At 49.3% G+C, this 18185-nt stretch overlaps 1 protein-coding gene across 1 annotated transcript in view; it reads left to right on the forward strand.

Annotated features, from left to right (window-relative positions):
* The window catches only part of LOC139403954 (protein jagged-1b-like), a gene marked incomplete at its 5' end in the record, with an annotated part of 93382 nt that overhangs the window by 32549 nt on the left and 42648 nt on the right, over positions 1–18185 (forward strand). The window contains 8 exons of the mRNA XM_071147166.1: positions 3506–3619; positions 3704–3817; positions 4498–4611; positions 6562–6608; positions 8950–9123; positions 10061–10211; positions 15884–16048; positions 16810–16923. Of these exons, the coding sequence (XP_071003267.1) occupies positions 3506–3619; positions 3704–3817; positions 4498–4611; positions 6562–6608; positions 8950–9123; positions 10061–10211; positions 15884–16048; positions 16810–16923 (993 nt within the window). The remainder of the gene's footprint in view (positions 1–3505; positions 3620–3703; positions 3818–4497; positions 4612–6561; positions 6609–8949; positions 9124–10060; positions 10212–15883; positions 16049–16809; positions 16924–18185) is intronic.

Below are 18185 nucleotides of genomic sequence, written 5' to 3' on the forward strand. Positions count from 1 at the left end.
GACACACCTCCTCAGTGTTAACAGTGGTCTTCCTACTAGGACACACCACCTCAGTGTTAACAGTGGTCTTCCTATAGGACACACAACCTCAGTGTTAACAGTGGTCTTCCTATAGGACACACCACCTCAGTGGTCTTCCTACTGGGACACACCACCTCAGTGTTAACAGTGGTCTTCCTATAGGACACACAACCTCAGTGCTAACAGTGGTCTTCCTATAGGACACACCTCCTCAGTGTTAACAGTGGTCTTCCTATAGGACACACCACCTCAGTGTTAACAGTGGTCTTCCTATAGGACACACCACCTCAGTGCTAACAGTGGTCTTCCTACTAGGACACACCACCTCAGTGTTAACAGTGGTCTTCCTATAGGACACACAACCTCAGTGCTAACAGTGGTCTTCCTATAGGACACACCACCTCAGTGCTAACAGTGGTCTTCCTATAGGACACACCTCCTCAGTGTTAACAGTGGTCTTCCTTCTAGGACACACCTCCTCAGTGTTAACAGTGGTCTTCCTATAGGACACACCACCTCAGTGCTAACAGTGGTCTTCCTACTAGGACACACCACCTCAGTGTTAACAGTGGTCTTCCTATAGGACACACAACCTCAGTGCTAACAGTGGTCTTCCTATAGGACACACCACCTCAGTGCTAACAGTGGTCTTCCTATAGGACACACCTCCTCAGTGTTAACAGTGGTCTTCCTATAGGACACACCTCCTCAGTGTTAACAGTGGTCTTCCTATAGGACACACCACCTCAGTGTTAACAGTGGTCTTCCTATAGGACACACCACCTCAGTGTTAACAGTGGTCTTCCTATAGGACACACCACCTCAGTGCTAACAGTGGTCTTTCTACTAGGACACACCACCTCAGTGTTAACAGTGGTCTCCCTACTGGGACACACCACCTCAGTGTTAACAGTGGTCTTCCTACTAGGACACACCTCCTCAGTGTTAACAGTGGTATTCCTATAGGACACACCACCTCAGTGTTAACAGTGGCCTTCCTACTAGGACACACCACCTCAGTGTTAACAGTGGTCTTCCTATAGGACACACCACCTCAGTGCTAACAGTGGTCTTCCTACTAGGACACACCACCTCAGTGTTAACAGTGGTCTTCCTATAGGACACACCACCTCAGTGTTAACAGTGGTCTTCCTATAGGACACACAACCTCAGTGCTAACAGTGGTCTTCCTATAGGACACACAACCTCAGTGCTAACAGTGGTCTTCCTACTAGGACACACCACCTCAGTGTTAACAGTGGTCTTCCTATAGGACACACCACCTCAGTGTTAACAGTGGTCTTCCTATAGGACACACCTCCTCAGTGTTAACAGTGGTCTTCCTACTAAAGCACACCACACCACCTCAGTGTTAACAGTGGTCTTCCTATAGGACACACAACCTCAGTGCTAACAGTGGTCTTCCTATAGGACACCCCTCCTCAGTGTTAACAGTGGTCTTCCTACTAGGACACACCACCTCAGTGTTAACATTGGTCTTCCTATAGGACACACCTCCTCAGTGTTAACAGTGGTCTTCCTACTAGGACACACCACCTCAGTGCTAACAGTGGTCTTACTACTAGGACACACCACCTCAGTGCTAACAGTGGTCTTCCTATAGGACACACCTCCTCAGTGTTAACAGTGGTCTTCCTACTAGGACACACCACCTCAGTGTTAACAGTGGTCTTCCTATAGGACACACCACCTCAGTGTTAACAGTGGTCTTCCAATAGGACACACCACCTCAGTGTTAACAGTGGTCTTCCTATAGGACACACCACCTCAGTGTTAACAGTGGTCTTCCTACTAGGACACACCACCTCAGTGTTAACAGTGGTCTTCCTACTAGGACACACCACCTCAGTGTTAACAGTGGTCTTCCTATAGGACACACCACCTCAGTGTTAACAGTGGTCTTCCTATAGGACACACCTCCTTAGTGTTAACAGTGGTCTTCCTACTAGGACACACCACCTCAGTGTTAACAGTGGTCTTCCTATAGGACACACCTCCTTAGTGTTAACAGTGGTCTTCCTACTAGGACACACCACCTCAGTGTTAACAGTGGTCTTCCTACTAGGACACACCACCTCAGTGTTAACAGTGGTCTTCCTATAGGACACACCACCTCAGTGTTAACAGTGGTCTTCCTATAGGACACACCACCTCAGTGCTAACAGTATAAATATGGTTCATAGACACATGATTGCTATGTACAACAGCTGTAGTATCAGCAGAGGCGTTGAGACAGTTAGAGGGCCATACATTAAGTTACTTACATTGTCTACCAATGCTCCTGGTGTAATGTACATTTGCTAAAGCATTATGATGACACAATGGTAGTGGGGAGTACTGATTGGCTGAATGGATTCAGGGGGCGTATGGGGGTGTACTGATTGGCTGAATGGATTCAGGGGGCGTATGGGGGTGTACTGATTGGCTGAATGGATTCAGGGAGCGTAGGGGGGTGTACTGATTGGCTGATTGGATTCTGGGGGCGTAGGGGGGTGTACTGATTGGCTGAATTGATTCAGGGGGTGTAGGGGGGTGTACTGATTGGCTGAATGGATTCAGGGAGCGTAGGGGGGTGTACTGATTGGCTGAATGGATTCAGGGAGCGTAGGGGGGGTGTACTGGTTGGCTGAATGGATTCAGGGCGCGTGGGGGGGTGTACTGATTGGCTGAGTGGATTCTGGGGGCGTAGGGGGGTGTATTTATTGGCTGAGTGGATTCAGTAGGTGTGGGGGGGTATACAAGGGTCCTCTCTGCTCCCAGGTCCTCTCTGCTCCCAGGTCCTCTCTGCTCCCAGGTCCTCTCCTCTCCCAGATCCTCTCTGCTCCCAGGTCCTCTCTGCTCCTAGGTCCTATCTGCTCCCAGGTCCTCTCTGCTCCCAGGTCCTCTCTGTTCCCAGGTCCTCTCTGCTCCCAGGTCCTCTCTGCTCCCAGGTCCTCTCTGCTCCCAGGTCCTCTCTGCTCCCAGGTCCTCTCTGCTCCCAGGTCCTCTCTGCTCCCAGGTCCTCTCTGTTCCCAGGTCCTCTCTGCTCCCAGGTCCTCTCTGCTCCCAGGTCCTCTCTGTTCCCAGGTCCTCTCTGCTCCCAGGTCTTCTATGCTCCCAGGTCCTCTCCTCTCCCAGGTCCTCTCTCCTCCCAGGTCCTCTCCTCTCCCAGGTCCTCTATGCTCCCAGGTCCTCTCTGCTCCTAGGTCCTATCTGCTCCCAGGTCCTCTCTGTTCCCAGGTCCTCTCTGTTCCCAGGTCCTCTCTGTTCCCAGGTCCTCTCCGCTTCCAGGTCCTCTCTGCTCCCAGGTCCTCTCCTCTCCCAGGTCAGCTCTGCTCCCAGGTCCTCTCTGCTCCCAGGTCCTCTCTGCTCCCAGGTCCTCTCTGCTCCCAGGTCCTCTCCTCTCCCAGGTTTTCTCTGCTCTCATTGGCCAGTCAGTCTCTCCCAGCATGTGTCTTTAACCCTGTGTGTCTTCCCTCCACAGCAGAGCATGCGTGTCTGTCCAACCCCTGCTCTAATGGAGGGAGCTGTGTCGAGACCAGTCAGGGTTATGGGTGTGAATGTGGAGCGGGTTGGAGCGGACCCTCCTGTAGTATCAGTAAGTCTGTATATATACACACACACACACAGACACACACACACACACACGGCAGTCCATTAATGTATCTTCCCTGTCTGCTAGATGTTGATGAGTGCTCTCCTAACCCCTGTAACCACGGTGGGACCTGTCAGGATCTGGTTCATGGTTATAAGTGTCACTGTCCTCCTCAGTGGACCGGCAAGACCTGTCGCATAGGTGAGATACACACATTCTCTGTCTCTCTCTCTCTCTCTCTCTCTCTCTCTCTCTCTCTCTCTCTCTCTCTCTCTCTCTCTCTCTCTCTCCTTCTGTCTCTCTCTCCCTCTCCCTCTGTCTCCCTCTCTCTCCCTCTCCCCCCCCTCTCTCTCTCTCTCTCTCTCTCTCTCTCCCTCTGTCTCTCTCTCCCTCTGTCTCCCTCTCTCTCTCCTTCTGTCTCCCTCTCTCTCCCTCTCTCTCTCTCTCTCCCTCTGTCTCTCTCTCCATCTGTCTTCCTCTGTCTCTCTCTCCTTCTGTCTCCCTCTGTCTCTCTCTCTCTCTCTCTCTCTCTCTCCCTCTGTCTCTCTCTCCCTCTGTCTCTCTCTCCCTCTGTCTCTCTCTGTCTCCCTCTCTCTCTCTCCCTCTGTCTCTCTCTCCCTCTGTCTCTCTCTGTCTCCCTCTCTCTCTCTCCCTCTGCCTCTCTCCCTCTGTCTCCCTCTGTCTCTCTCTCCTCTCTCTCTTCTCTTCTTTCTACTCCTCTACAACCTCGTTTTCTCAGTTGGATATCTCTATTGCCTTCATTCACTGTGTCTTTGACTTTAACATAGTACTTTATGAACATTGAGTGTAGGAAGTGGACTCATAATGATTATCTGTCTTCACTCTAACCATGCTGTGTTATTAATCCGCCTCCTCTCCAGATGCCAACGAATGCGACAGCAAGCCCTGTGTCAACGCCAACTCCTGCCGCAACCTGATTGGTGGATACTTCTGCGAGTGTGACGCTGGTTGGACAGGGCTGAACTGTGACATCAGTGAGTAGAACTGAGACTGTTCTGTTTAGCTGCAGCTCTGTAGCTCTAGAACACCTGTCTCTGTAGCTCTAGAACACCTGTCTCTGTAGCTGTAGAACACCTGTCTCTGTAGCTCTAGAACACCTGTCTCTGTAGCTCTAGAACACCTGTCGCTGTAGCTCTAGAACACCTGTCTCTGTAGCTCTAGAACACCTGTCTCTGTAGCTCTAGAACACCTGTCTCTGTAGCTCTAGAACACCTGTCGCTGTAGCTCTAGAACACATGTCTCTGTAGCTCTAGAACAGCTGTCTCTGTATCTCTAGAACAGCTGTCTCTGTAGCTCTAGAACAACTGTCTCTGTAGGTCTAGAACACCTGTCTCTGTATCTCCAGAACACCTGCCTCTGTAGCTCTAGAACACCTGCCTCTGTAGCTCAAGGACACCTGTCTCTGTAGCTCTAGAACACCTGTCTCTGGGGCTCAAGGACACCTGTCTCTGTAGCTCTAGAACACCTGTCTTTGTAGCTCTAGAACACCTGTCTCTGGGGCTCTATAACACCTGTAGTAGGGCACTACATAAGGACTAGCATTCACAGGGTAGTAGGGCACTACAGAAGGACTAGGATTCACAGGGTAGTAGGGCGCTACATAAGGACTAGGATTCACAGGGTAGTAGGGCACTACATTAGGATTCACAGGGTGGTAGGACACTACATAAGGACTAGGATTCACAGGGTGATAGGACACTACATAAGGACTAGGATTCACAGGGTGGTAGGGCACTACATAAGGACTAGGATCCACAGGGTGGTAGGGCACTACATAAGGACTAGGATTCACAGGGTAGTAGGGCACTACACGAGGACTAGGATTCACAGGGTGGTAGGGCACTACATAAGGACTAGGATTCACAGGGTGGTAGGGCACTACATAAGGACTAGGATTCACAGGGTGGTAGGACACTACATAAGGACTAGGATTCACAGGGTGGTAGGGCACTACATAAGGACTAGCATTCACAGGGTGGTAGGGCACTACATAAGGACTAGGATTCACAGGGTAGTAGGGCACTACACGAGGACTAGGATTCACAGGGTAGTAGGGCACTACATAAGGACTAGGATTCACAGGGTGGTAGGACACTACATAAGGCCTAGGATTCACAGGGTGGTAGGGCACTACATAAGGACTAGGATTCACAGGGTAGTAGGGCACTACATAAGGACTAGGATTCACAGGGTGGTAGGGCACTACATAAAGACTAGGATTCACAGGGTAGTAGGGCACTACATAAGGACTAGGATTCACAGGGTAGTAGGACACTACATAAGGACTAGCATTCACAGGGTGGTTGGGCACTACATAAGGACTAGGATTCACAGGGTAGTAGGGCACTACATAAGGACTAGGATTCATAGGGTAGTAGGGTACTACATAAGTACTAGGATTCACAGGGTAGTAGGACACTACATAAGGACTAGGATTCACAGGGTGGTAGGACTCTACATAAGGACTAGGATTCACAGGGTAGTAGGACACTACATAAGGACTATGATTCACAGGGTGGTAGGACAATACATAAGGACTAGGATTCACAGGGTGGTAGGACACTACATAAGGAATGGGATGATTCCTTTAAGGGGGGAGGCACTTAATTTCACGGAGGGTGAACAATTCATTACTACATTATCACAGACAAAGTTGATTATCTTGTTTAATACGTGCTCGTAGATAACAGCTGATACATCATCTTTGGTTTCCTGTGTATCTTGATTATCTTGTTTAATACGTGGTAGTAGATAACAGCTGATACGTCATCTTTGGTTTCCTGTGTGTCTTGATTATCTTGTTTAATACGTGCTAGTCGATAACAGCTGATACGTCATCTTTGGTTTCCTGTGTGTCTTGATTATCTTGTTTAATACGTGCTAGTAGATAACAGCTGATACATCATCTTTGTTTTCCTGTGTAGATCTCAACGACTGTAAAGACCAGTGCCACCACGGAGGAACCTGCATGGTACGTTGTCTCTCCCTCTCTGCATCTCTAGCTCTCTCTACAATTCATTTCAATTCAAGCGGCTTTATTGTCATGGGAAACATATGTTAACATTGCCAAAGCAAGTGAAGTAGATAGTATACAAAAGTGAAATAAACAATAAAAATGAACATTAAACATTACAAAATAAATCAACGTAAATATGGGTTGTATTTACAATGGTGTTTGTTCTTCACTGGTTGACCTTTTCTCGTGGCAACAGGTCACAAATCTTGCTGCTGTGATGGCACACTGGTATTTCACCCAGTAGATATGGGAGTTTATCAAAACTGGGTTTGTTTTCGTATTCTTTGTGGGTCTGTGTAATCTGAGGGAAATATGTGTCTCTAATATGGTCATACATTTGGCAGGAGGTTAGGAAGTGCAGCTCAGTTTCCACCTCATTTTGTGGGCAGTGAGCGCATAGCCTGTCTTCTCTTGAGAGCCATGTCTGCCTACGGCGGCCTTTCTCAATAGCAAGGCTATGCTCACTGAGTCTGTATATAGTCACAGCTTTCCTTAAGTTTGGGTCAGTCACAGTGGTCAGGTATTCTGCCGCTGTGTCCTCTCTGTTTAGGCCCAATAGCATTCTAGTTTGCTCAGTTTTTTTGTTAATTCTTTCCAATGTGTCAAGTAATTATCTTTTTGTTTTCTCATGATTTGGTTGGGTCTAATTGTGCTGCTGTCCTGGGGCTCTGTGGGTGTGTATGTGTTTGTGAACAGAGCCCCAGAACCAGCTTGCTTAGGGGACTCTTCTCCAGGTTCATCTCTCTGTAGTTGATGGCGAGGGTTGGAGAGGGGAGGGAGGGAGAGGGAGGGGAGGGTTGGAGAGGGGAGGGAGGTAGGGGAGGGTTGGAGAGGGGAGGGAGGGAGGGAGAGGGTTGGAGAGGGGAGGGAGGGAGAGGGTTGGAGAGGGGAGGGAGGGAGAGGGTTGGAGAGGGGAGGGAGGGAGAGGGTTGGAGAGGGGAGGGAGGGAGGGTTGGAGAGGGGAGGGAGGGAGGGAGAGGGTTGGAGAGGGGAGGGAGGGAGGGAGAGGGTTGGAGAGGGGAGGGAGGGGGAGGGGAGGGAGGGAGGGAGAGGGTTGGAGAGGGGAGGGATGGAGAGGAAGCTGAACACCCTGTTGGGTTGTAAAGTTGGTCTGGAATTCCTCAATAAAATGAAACGGAGTGGAGGAATGGAGGGAGAGGGTTGGAGAGGGGAGGGAGGGAGAGGGTTGGAGAGGGAGAGGGTTGGAGAGGGGAGGGAGGGAGAGGGGAGGGAGGGAGAGGGTTGGAGAGGGGAGGGAGGAAGAGGGTTGGAGAGGGGAGGGAGGGAGAGGCACGCAGGGCGAAGAGAGGGAGAGGGAGTCATTGGGTTCAGTGGGCTTGGTAACTAAGGAAAGGGGAGAGGGAATAAGAGGTAGAAGGGTATAGACATCGAGGGAGTCCCGTCTTCTCTATTCTCTTGTTATTGTCCCGTCTTCTCTATTGTCTTGTTATTGTCCCGTCTTCTCTATTGTCTTGTTATTGTCCCGTCTTCTCTATTGTCTTGTTATTGTCCCGTCTTCTCTATTGTCTTGTTATTGTCCCGTCTTCTCTATTGTCTTGTTATTGTCCCGTCTTCTCTATTGTCTTGTTATTGTCCCGTCTTCTCTATTGTCTTGTTATTGTCCCGTCTTCTCTATTGTCTTGTTATTGTCCCGTCTTCTCTATTGTCTTGTTATTGTCCCGTCTTCTCTATTGTCTTGTTATTGTCCCGTCTTCTCTATTGTCTTGTTATTGTCCCGTCTTCTCTATTGTCTTGTTATTGTCCCGTCTTCTCTATTGTCTTATGGGTATCTCCTGTGTCTAACAGTAGTCATGCTGGACCCACCCTGTGTGAGTAGTAGTTACCATCCATTCTCTTGTCTCTCTTAATGAAGTCCTTATGTAACATGACCTATAGGATCCTCTGGGGCGGTTATTGAGCCTAAAGGGGTCCCCCTAAACCTCAAGTTTAAAGGAATTGTTCATCCTATACTGCTTTAGTTGAACCCAAATGGTTCTCTAATGAACCCTTTATGGTTGTCTCCAATGAACCCTTTATGGTTCTCTAATGAACCCTTTATGGTTGTCTAATGAACCCTTTATGGTTCTCTCTAATGAATCCTGTATGGTTCTCTAATAAACCCTTTATGGTTCTCTAATAAACCCTTTATGGTTCTCTAATGAACCCTTTATGGTTCTCTAAATAGCCCTTTATGGTTCTCTAATAAACCCTTTATGGTTGTGTCTAACCAACCCTTTATGGTTCTCTAATGAACCCTTTATGGTTCTCTAATGAACCCTTTATGGTTGTCTAACAGGACTTGGTGAACGGGTACCGCTGTGTGTGTCCTGCGGGTTACTCTGGAGACCACTGTGAGAGAGATGTGGATGAGTGTGCCGGCGCTCCCTGTCTGAACGGCGGGCGATGCCAAGACCAGGTCAACGGATTCACCTGCCTCTGTCTGGCCGGGTTCTCTGGACATTTCTGCCAAGTGAGCATTGTGCAACGCTCAAACCCTTCCCCATTCCCATTCCTACATACTGCTTACTAACTAAGGCATCAAACAGAAGAACACGTACTAAAATAGGGAGGGACTACCTGGAATTTTCCAAAAAGAAACACTTGAAAAAATTTTCCGTTGCAAAATGTTTTAAAACCTTTTCTATTGCATGCCCTGATGAACACAACTCTAGATTGCTTTAGTTCTGGTTTGATTGGCCGGTCTCCCCCTTCTGCCCTCCAACCACCATGACTGTTGTTCACTGATGTTTTATGTCAAGGCTTTGTAAAGCTGATCTCCAGGCTGCTTCTCTGTGTTGGAGACATTCCTCAAAGTTTCAAAGTCAATTATGTCTCCGACTTCTTTCCCCTCCTTCCTTCTCTCTCTGTGTGGGTGGTTATTGGCTGGCTCCTATCGGAGGATGCTGTTGGCTGGGATGATATGTTAGATATTAGGTCTCACTCTCTCTGTCTCTTTGTCTCTCTCTCTCTCTCTCTCTCTCTCTCTCTCTCTCTCTCTCTCTCTCTCTCTCTCTCTCTCTCTACTGTCTCTCTGTCTCTGTCTCTCTCTACTGTCTCTCTGTCTCTGTCTCTGTCTCTCTCTCTCTCTCTCTCTCTCCTACTGTCTCTCTGTCTCTCTGTCTCTCTCTCTCTACTGTCTCTCTGTCTCTGTCTCTGTCTCTGTCTCTGTCTCTGTCTCTGTCTCTCTCTCTCTCTCTCTCTCTCTCTCTCTCTCTCTCTCTCTCTCTCTCTCTCTCTCTACTGTCTCTCTCTACTGTCTCTCTGTCTCTGTCTCTCTGTCTCTATATCTCTCTCTCTGTCTCTCTCTCGGTCTCTCTCTCTCTGTCTCTCTCTCTCGGTCTCTCTCTCCATCTCTCTCTGTCTCTGTCTCTCTCTGTCTCTCTCTCTCTGTCTCTCTCTGTATCAAGTTGGATATAGACTACTGCTTCGCCAACCCTTGTCAGAACGGGGCTCTATGCTTCAACGTGGCTAAAGACTACTACTGTGGCTGTTCAGAAGACTACGAGGGAAAAAACTGCTCTCACCTCAAAGACCACTGTCACACCACCACGTGCAAAGGTACCCCCTTCTCTCCCACTTCCTCTTGTCTCCCTCTTCCCCCTTCTCTACCTCTTCCTCCTCCTCCTCTTCCTCTTCTCTCCCTCCCCTTCCCACTTCTCCCTCTCCCTTCCCTCTCCCTTCTCTTCCCCTCTTCTCCCTCTCCCTTCCCTCCACCTTCTCCCTCTCCCTTCCCTCCCCCCTTCTCCCTCTCCCTTCTCTTCTCCCTCTCCCTTCCCTCCCCCTTCTCCCTCTCCCTTCTCTTCTCCCTCTCCCTTCCCTCCCCCCTTCTCCCTCTCTCTTCTCTTCTCCCTCTCCCTTCCCTCCCCCTTCTCCCTCTCCCTCCCCCTTCTCCCTCTCCCTTCCCTCCACCTTCTCCCTCTCCCTTCTCTTCCCCTCTTCTCCCTCTCCCTTCTCTTCCCCTCTTCTCCCTCTCCCTTCTCTTCCTCTCTTCTCCCTCTCCCTTCTCTTCCTCTCTTCTCCCTCTCCCTTCTCTTCCCCTCTTCTCCCTCTCCCTTCTCTTCCCCCCTTCTCCCTCTCCCTTCCCTCCCCCTTCTCCCTCTCCCTTCTCTTCTCCCTCTCCCTTCCCTCCCCCCTTCTCCCTCTCTCTTCTCTTCTCCCTCTCCCTTCCCTCCCCCCTTCTCCCTCTCCCTCCCCCCTTCTCCCTCTCCCTTCTCTTCCCCTCTTCTCCCTCTCCCTTCTCTTCCGCTCTTCTCCCTCTCCCTTCTCTTCCCCTCTTCTCCCTCTCCCTTCTCTTCCCCTCTTCTCCCTCTCCCTTCTCTTCCCCTCTTCTCCCTTCTCTTCCCCTCTTCTCCCTCTCCCTTCCCTTCTCCCTCTCCCTTCTCGTCCCCTCTTTTCCCTCTCCCTTCTCTTCCCTCCTTCTCCCTCTCCCTTCCCTCCCCCCTTCTCCCTCTCCCTTCTCTTCCCCTCTTTTCCCTCTCCTTTCCCCCCTTCTCCCTCTCCCTTCCCTCCCCTCTTCTCCCTCTCCCTTCTCTTCCCCTCTTCTCCCTCTCCCTTCTCTTCCCCTCTTCTCCCTCTCCCTTCCCTCCCCCCTCTCCCTTCCCTCCCCCCTCTCCCTTCCCTCCCCCCTCTCCCTCTCCCTCTCCCTTCCCTCCCCCTTCTCCCTCTCCCTTCTCTTCCCCTCTTGTCCCTCTCCCTTCCCTCCCCTCTTCTCTCTCTCCCTTCTCTTCCTCTCTTCTCTCTCTCCCTTCCCTCCTCCCTCTCCCTTCCCTCCCCCCTTCTCCCTCTCCCTTCCCTCCCCTCTTCTCCCTCTCCCTTCCCTTCCCTCCCCCTTCTCCCTCTCCCTTCTCTTCCCCTCTTCTCCCTCTCCCTTCCCTTGTCTCCCTCTTCCCACTTCTCTACCTCTTCCTCCTCTTCCTCTTCTCTCCCTCCTCTGTCTCTGTTTTCTCTGTTGAGATCATTTCCTTTTGAATTTCTAGCCAGATGTAAAAGGTTCCTGTTTTGATTAATTTAATAGAGTGAGTTAGATGTGCTCTATACCAAATTAGTATACCCCCTGAGTCCCTTCCCTGTTTCATACCTGGTAGTTTGGTGGATGGGACTACCAGCTCTCTGTAACCTAGAGGACAACCAGTGGGTCTGTCTCCTCTATACCACCCACCTGGTAGTGTGGTGGATGGGACTACCAGCTCTCTGTAACCTAGAGGACAACCAGTGGGTCTGTCTCCTCTATACCACCCACCTGGTAGTTTGGTGGATGGGACTACCAGCTCTCTGTAACCTAGAGGACAACCAGTGGGTCTGTCTACCTTATACCATGTTTCTTCTTGGATGACAATGTCTGTATTTCTCATTTCTAATTTCTTTGATGAAGTCCAGGTTCCTGCTCTTTGGCCCAAAGGCAGATGACCTCAGGCCTTGGATATTCCAGGATGATATAGTGAAGGCTTTCAAATCAAAGTTTATTCATGCGCTTACTGACAGGCAATAGTGCAAAAAATGTATTAGGTGAACAATAGTTAGGTAATTAAAAAAAAATATACGAGGCTATAAAATTAGCGAGGCTACATACAGACACCGGTTAGTCAGGCTGATTGAGGTAGTATGTACATGTAGGTATGGTTAAAGTGACTATGCATATATGATGAACAGAGAGTAGCAGTAGTGTAAAAAGAGGGGTTGGCGGGTGGTGGGACACAATGCAGATAGCCCGGTTAGCCAATGTGCTGGAGCACTGGTTGGTCGGGTCAATACCCCAAGGAATTGCAACTCAATATTAGGAAGGTGTGCCTGATGTTTTGTAGTACACTACTTCTGACCAGATAGATGGATAGATATATATAGATATATAGATATATTTATGCTTATTTATTTTCCCTTGTGTACCCTTAACCATTTGTACATCGTTGCAAAACTGTATATATACGTAATATGACATTTGTAATGTCTTTATTGTTTTGTAACTTCTGTGAGTGTAATGTTTACTGTAAATTGTTATTGTTTATTTCACTTTTGTATATTATCTATCTCACTTGCTTTGGCAATGTTAACACATGTTTCCCATGCCAATAAAGCCCCTTGAATTGAATTGATAGAGATAGAGATAGATATAGATAGATATATAGATAGATAGGTAGGTAGATATATAGATAGATAGGTAGATATATAGATATATATAGATATAGACTTTTGTCGGGAGCTGAGGTGGGCTGTAATGCTGGCTTCTCTGCGGGGGTGGCCACCTCTCTAGTGGGGTTGTTCTCTGTCACACGCCACCCCCCTCAACCTCTCCTTCAGCAGTCTGATCCTCTCTTCTAGTGCTCTGTTCCTCTCCTGCTCCATCTCCTGTTGAAGTTGTCTCACCACAGGCCAGAGTGCAGATACAGTTGAAGTCGGAAGTTTACATACACCTTAGCCAAATACATTTAAACTCAGTTTTTCACAATTCCTGACATTTAATCCTAGTAAAAAATCCCTGTCTTAGGTCAGTTATGATCACCATTTTATTTGAAGAATGTGAAATGTCAGAATAATAGTAGAGAGAATGATTTATTTCAGCTTTTATTTCTTTCATCACATTCCCAGTGGGTCAGACGTTTACAGACACTCAATTAGTATTTGGTAGCATTGCCTTTATATTGTTTAACTTGGGTCAAACTTTTCGGGTGGCCTTCCACAAGCTTCCCACAATAAGTTGGGTGAATTTTGTCCCATTCCTCCTGACAGAGCTGGTGTAAATGAGTCAGGTTTGTAGGCCTCCTTGCTCACACACACTTTTTCAGTTCTGCCCACAAATGATCTATGGGATTGAGGTCAGGGCTTTGTGATGGCCACTCCAATACCTTGACTTTGTTGTCCTTAAGCCATTTTGCCACAACTTTGGAAGCATGCTTGGGGTCATTGTCCATTTGGAAGACCCATTTTGCGACCAAGCTTTAACTTCCTGACTGATGTCTTGAGATGTTGCTTCAATATATCCACATAATTTTCCCTCCCTCATGATGACATCTATTTTGTGAAATGCACCAGTCCCTCCTGCAGCAAAGCACCCCCACAACATGATGCTGCCACCCCCGTTCTTCACGGTTGGGATGGTGTTCTTCGGCTTGCAAGACTCCACCTTTTTCCTCCAAACATAACAATGGTCATTATGGCCAAACAGTTCTATTTTTGTTTCATCAGACCAGAGGACATTTCTCCAAAAAGTACGATCTTTGTCCCCATGTGCAGTTGCAAACCGTAGTCTGGCTTTTTTATGGCAGTTTTGGAGCAGGGACTTCTTCCTTGCTGAGCGGCCTTTCAGGTAATGTCGATATAGGACTCGTTTTACTGTGGATATAGATACTTTTGTACCTGTTTCCTCCAGCATCTTCACAAGGTCCTTTGCTGTTGTTCTGGGATTGATTTGCACTTTTCACACCAAAGTACGTTCATCTCTAGGAGACAGAACGCGTCTCCTTCCTGAGCGGTATGACGGCTGCGTGGTCTCATGGTGTTTATACTTGCGTACTATTGTTTGTACAGATGAACATGGTACCTTCTGGCGTTTGCTCCCAAGGATGAACCAGACTTGTGGAGGTCTACAATTTTATTCTGAGGTCTTGGCTGATTTCTTTTGATTTTCCCATGATGTCAAGCAAATAGGCACTGAGTTTGAAGGTAGGCCTTGAAATACATCCACAGGTACACCTCCAATTGACTCAAGTTATGTCAATTAGCCTATCAGAAGCTTCTAAAGCCATGACATCATTTTCTGGAATTTTCCAAGGTGTTTAAAGGCACAGTCAACTTAGTGTATGTAAACTTCTGACCCACTGGAATTGTGGTACAGTGAATTATAAGTGAAATAATCTGTCTGTAAACTATTGGTGAAAAAATGACTTGTGTCATACACAAAGTAGATGTCCTAACTGACTAGCCAAAGCTATAGTTTGTTAACAAGAAATTTGTGGAGTGGTTGAAAAACACATTTTAATGACTCCAACCTGAGTGTATGTAAACTTCAACTTTAGGTAAAGGTAAGAGTTTAGATACGTACTCGAGTACAGACAACCTTCCCATTAAAGCACTGGCAGGTGTTGCAGTCCTCATCCCACTTGGCTAAATCAGGGGTGACACGACTCTTCCCTGAGCACGTTCTCCCTGTCACTGGAACACACATACACAAGACTTACATGTCATCTCTACTGACTGTGTGTGTGTATGTGTGTGTGTTTTGTAAACATTGGTTATAACATGGTTATAACTATAATATTGATATCATGGATGGTCAGTCCTGTATAGCCTCATAACATGGTTATAACTATAATGTTGATATCATGGATGGTCAGATCTGTATAGCCTCATAACATGGTTATAACTATAATGTTGATATCATGGATGGTCAGTCCTGTATAGCTTCATAACATGGTTATAACTATAATGTTGATATCATGGATGGTCAGTCCTGTATAGCTTCATAACATGGTTATAACTATAATGTTGATATCATGGATGGTCAGTCCTGTATAGCCTCATAACATGGTTATAACTATAATGTTGATATCATGAATGGTCAGTCCTGTATAACCTCATAACATGGTTATAACTATAATGTTGATATCATGGATGGTCAGTCCTGTATAGCTTCATAACATGGTTATAACTATAATGTTGATATCATGGATGGTCAGTCCTGTATAGCCTCATAACATGGTTATAACTATAATGTTGATATCATGGATGGTCAGTCCTGTATAACCTCATAACATGGTTATAACTATAATGTTGATATCATGGATGGTCAGTCCTGTATAGCTTCATAACATGGTTATAACTATAATGTTGATATCATGGATGGTCAGTCCTGTATAGCCTCATAACATGGTTATAACCATAATGTTGATATCATGGATGGTCAGTCCTGTATAGCCTCATAACATGGTTATAACTATAATGTTGATATCATGGATGGTCAGTCCTGTATAGCTTCATAACATGGTTATAACTATATTGTTGATATCATGGATGGTCAGTCCTTGCATTCATTCCCGTCTCTCAGCATTCATAGCTCTGTTCAGGCCCGTCCCTCAGCATTCATAGCTCTGTTCAGGCCCGTCCCTCAGCATTCATAGCTCTGTTCAGGCCCGTCCCTCAGCATTCATAGCTCTGTTCAGGCCCGTCCCTCAGGTTTTTACCAAATCAGAGGTTGTTTCATCCCCCTCCCCCCCCCCCCCCCCCCCCCCCCCCCACAGTGATTGACAGCTGCACGGTTGCCGTGGGATCCAACAGTACCCCTGGAGGGGAGCGGTACATCTCCTCCAACGTGTGTGGGCCTCACGGACGCTGTCGGAGCCAGGCTGGAGGACAGTTCAGCTGTGACTGTCAGGAGGGCTTCAGAGGCACATACTGTCACGAGAGTAAGACATGACAAAGAGCATTCATAGAGGGTTCATAGGCCTACATAGACCTGCATAGACCTACATAGACATTACATTGACCTGCATAGACATTACATTGACCTACATAATGTGCTTGACATTTTCTGTATTGACTAACCTTCATGTCTTAAAGTAATGATGGACTGTCGTTTCTCTTTTCTAATTTGAGCTGTTCGTTCCATAATATGGACTTGGTCTTTTACCAAATAGGGCAATGTTCTGTATACCACCTCTACCTTGTCACAACACACTCTTCCTATCCCTTTCCCCTCTCTCCCCCTCTCTCCCTCTCCCCCCTCTCCCCCCCCCCCCTCTCCTTCTCTCCCCCTCTCTCCCTCTCTCCCCCCTCTCTCCCTCTCTCCCCCCTCTCTCCTTCTCTCCCCCCCTCTCTCCCCCTCTCTCCCTCTCCCTCTCTCCCTCTTCTCTCCCTTTCCCCCTCTCTCCACCTCTCTCACCCTTTCCCCCCCTCCCCCCTCTCTTCCTTTCTCCCCCTCTCTCTCCCTTTCCCCCTCTCTCCACCTATCTCTCCCTCCCTCTCCCCCCCTCTCCCTCCCTCTCTCCCCCTCTCCCTCCCTCTCTCCCCCCTCACTCCCTCTCCCCCTCTCCCCCCTCTCTCCCCCCCGCTCTCCTTCTCTCCCCCCCTCTCTCCCCCTCTCTCCCTCTCTCTCTCTCCCTCTTCTCTCCCTTTCCCCCTCTCTCCACCTTTCTCCCTCTTTCCCCCTCTCTCCCTTTCCCCTCAGATATTAATGATTGTGAGAGCAGCCCGTGTGGTACTGGAGGAACCTGTATAGATAAAGTCAGTGTGTACCAGTGTATCTGTGGAGACGGCTGGGAGGGGGACCACTGTGAGATCAGTAAGTGCACTGTTTTTTATGTTTAGAAAAATGTAGACCAGCCACCTGGCAGGCAGGCAGCACTACCACTAGACCAGCCCCCTGGCAGGCAGGCAGCACTACCACTAGACCAGCCCCCTGGCAGGCAGGCAGCACTACCACTAGACCAGCCCCCTGGCAGGCAGGCAGCACTACCACTAGACCAGCCCCTTGGCAGGCAGGCAGCACTACCACTAGACCAGCCCCCTGGCAGGCAGGCAGCACTACCACTAGACCAGCCCCCTGGCAGGCAGGCAGCACTACCACTAGACCAGCCCCCTGGCAGGCAGGCAGCACTACCACTAGACCAGCCCCTTGGCAGGCAGGCAGCACTACCACTAGACCAGCCCCCTGGCAGGCAGGCAGCACTACCACTAGACCAGCCCCCTGGCAGGCAGGCAGCACTACCACTAGACCAGCCCCATGGCAGGCAGGCAGCACTACCACTAGACCAGCCCCCTGGCAGGCAGGCAGCACTACCACTAGACCAGCCCCCTGGCAGGCAGGCAGCACTACCACTAGACCAACCTCCTGGCAGGCAGGCAGCACTACCACTAGACCAGCCCCCTGGCAGGCAGCACTACCACTAGACCAGCCCCCTGGCAGGCAGGCAGCACTACCACTAGACCAGCCCCCTGGCAGGCAGGCAGCACTACCACTAGACCAGCCCCCTGGCAGGCAGGCAGCATTACCACTAGACCAGCCCCCTGGCAGGCAGCATTACCACAAGACCAGCCCCCTGGCAGGCAGGCAGCACTACCACTAGACCAGCCCCCTGGCAGGCAGGCAGCACTACCACTAGACCAACCTCCTGGCAGGCAGCATTACCACTAGACCAGCCCCCTGGCAGGCAGCACTATCACTAGACCAGCCCCTGGCAGGCAACACTACCACTAGACCAACCTCCTGGCAGGCAGCATTACCACTAGACCAGCCCCTGGCAGGCAACACTACCACTAGACCAGCCCCTGGCAGGCAGCACTACCACTAGACCAGCCCCTTGGCAGGCAGGCAGCACTACCACTAGACCAGCCCCCTGGCAGGCAGCACTACCACTAGACCAGCCCCCTGGCAGGCAGGCAGCACTACCACTAGACCAGCCCCCTGGCAGGCAGGCAGCACTACCACTAGACCAGCCCCCTGGCAGGCATCACTACCACTAGATCATCCCCCTGGCAGGCAGCCCTACCACTAGACCAGCCCCCTGGCAAGCAGCACTACCACTAGACCAGCGCCCTGACAGG

Source organism: Oncorhynchus clarkii, unplaced genomic scaffold (assembly GCF_045791955.1).
Source record: "Oncorhynchus clarkii lewisi isolate Uvic-CL-2024 unplaced genomic scaffold, UVic_Ocla_1.0 unplaced_contig_1850_pilon_pilon, whole genome shotgun sequence".
NCBI classification, from domain to species: domain Eukaryota; kingdom Metazoa; phylum Chordata; class Actinopteri; order Salmoniformes; family Salmonidae; genus Oncorhynchus; species Oncorhynchus clarkii.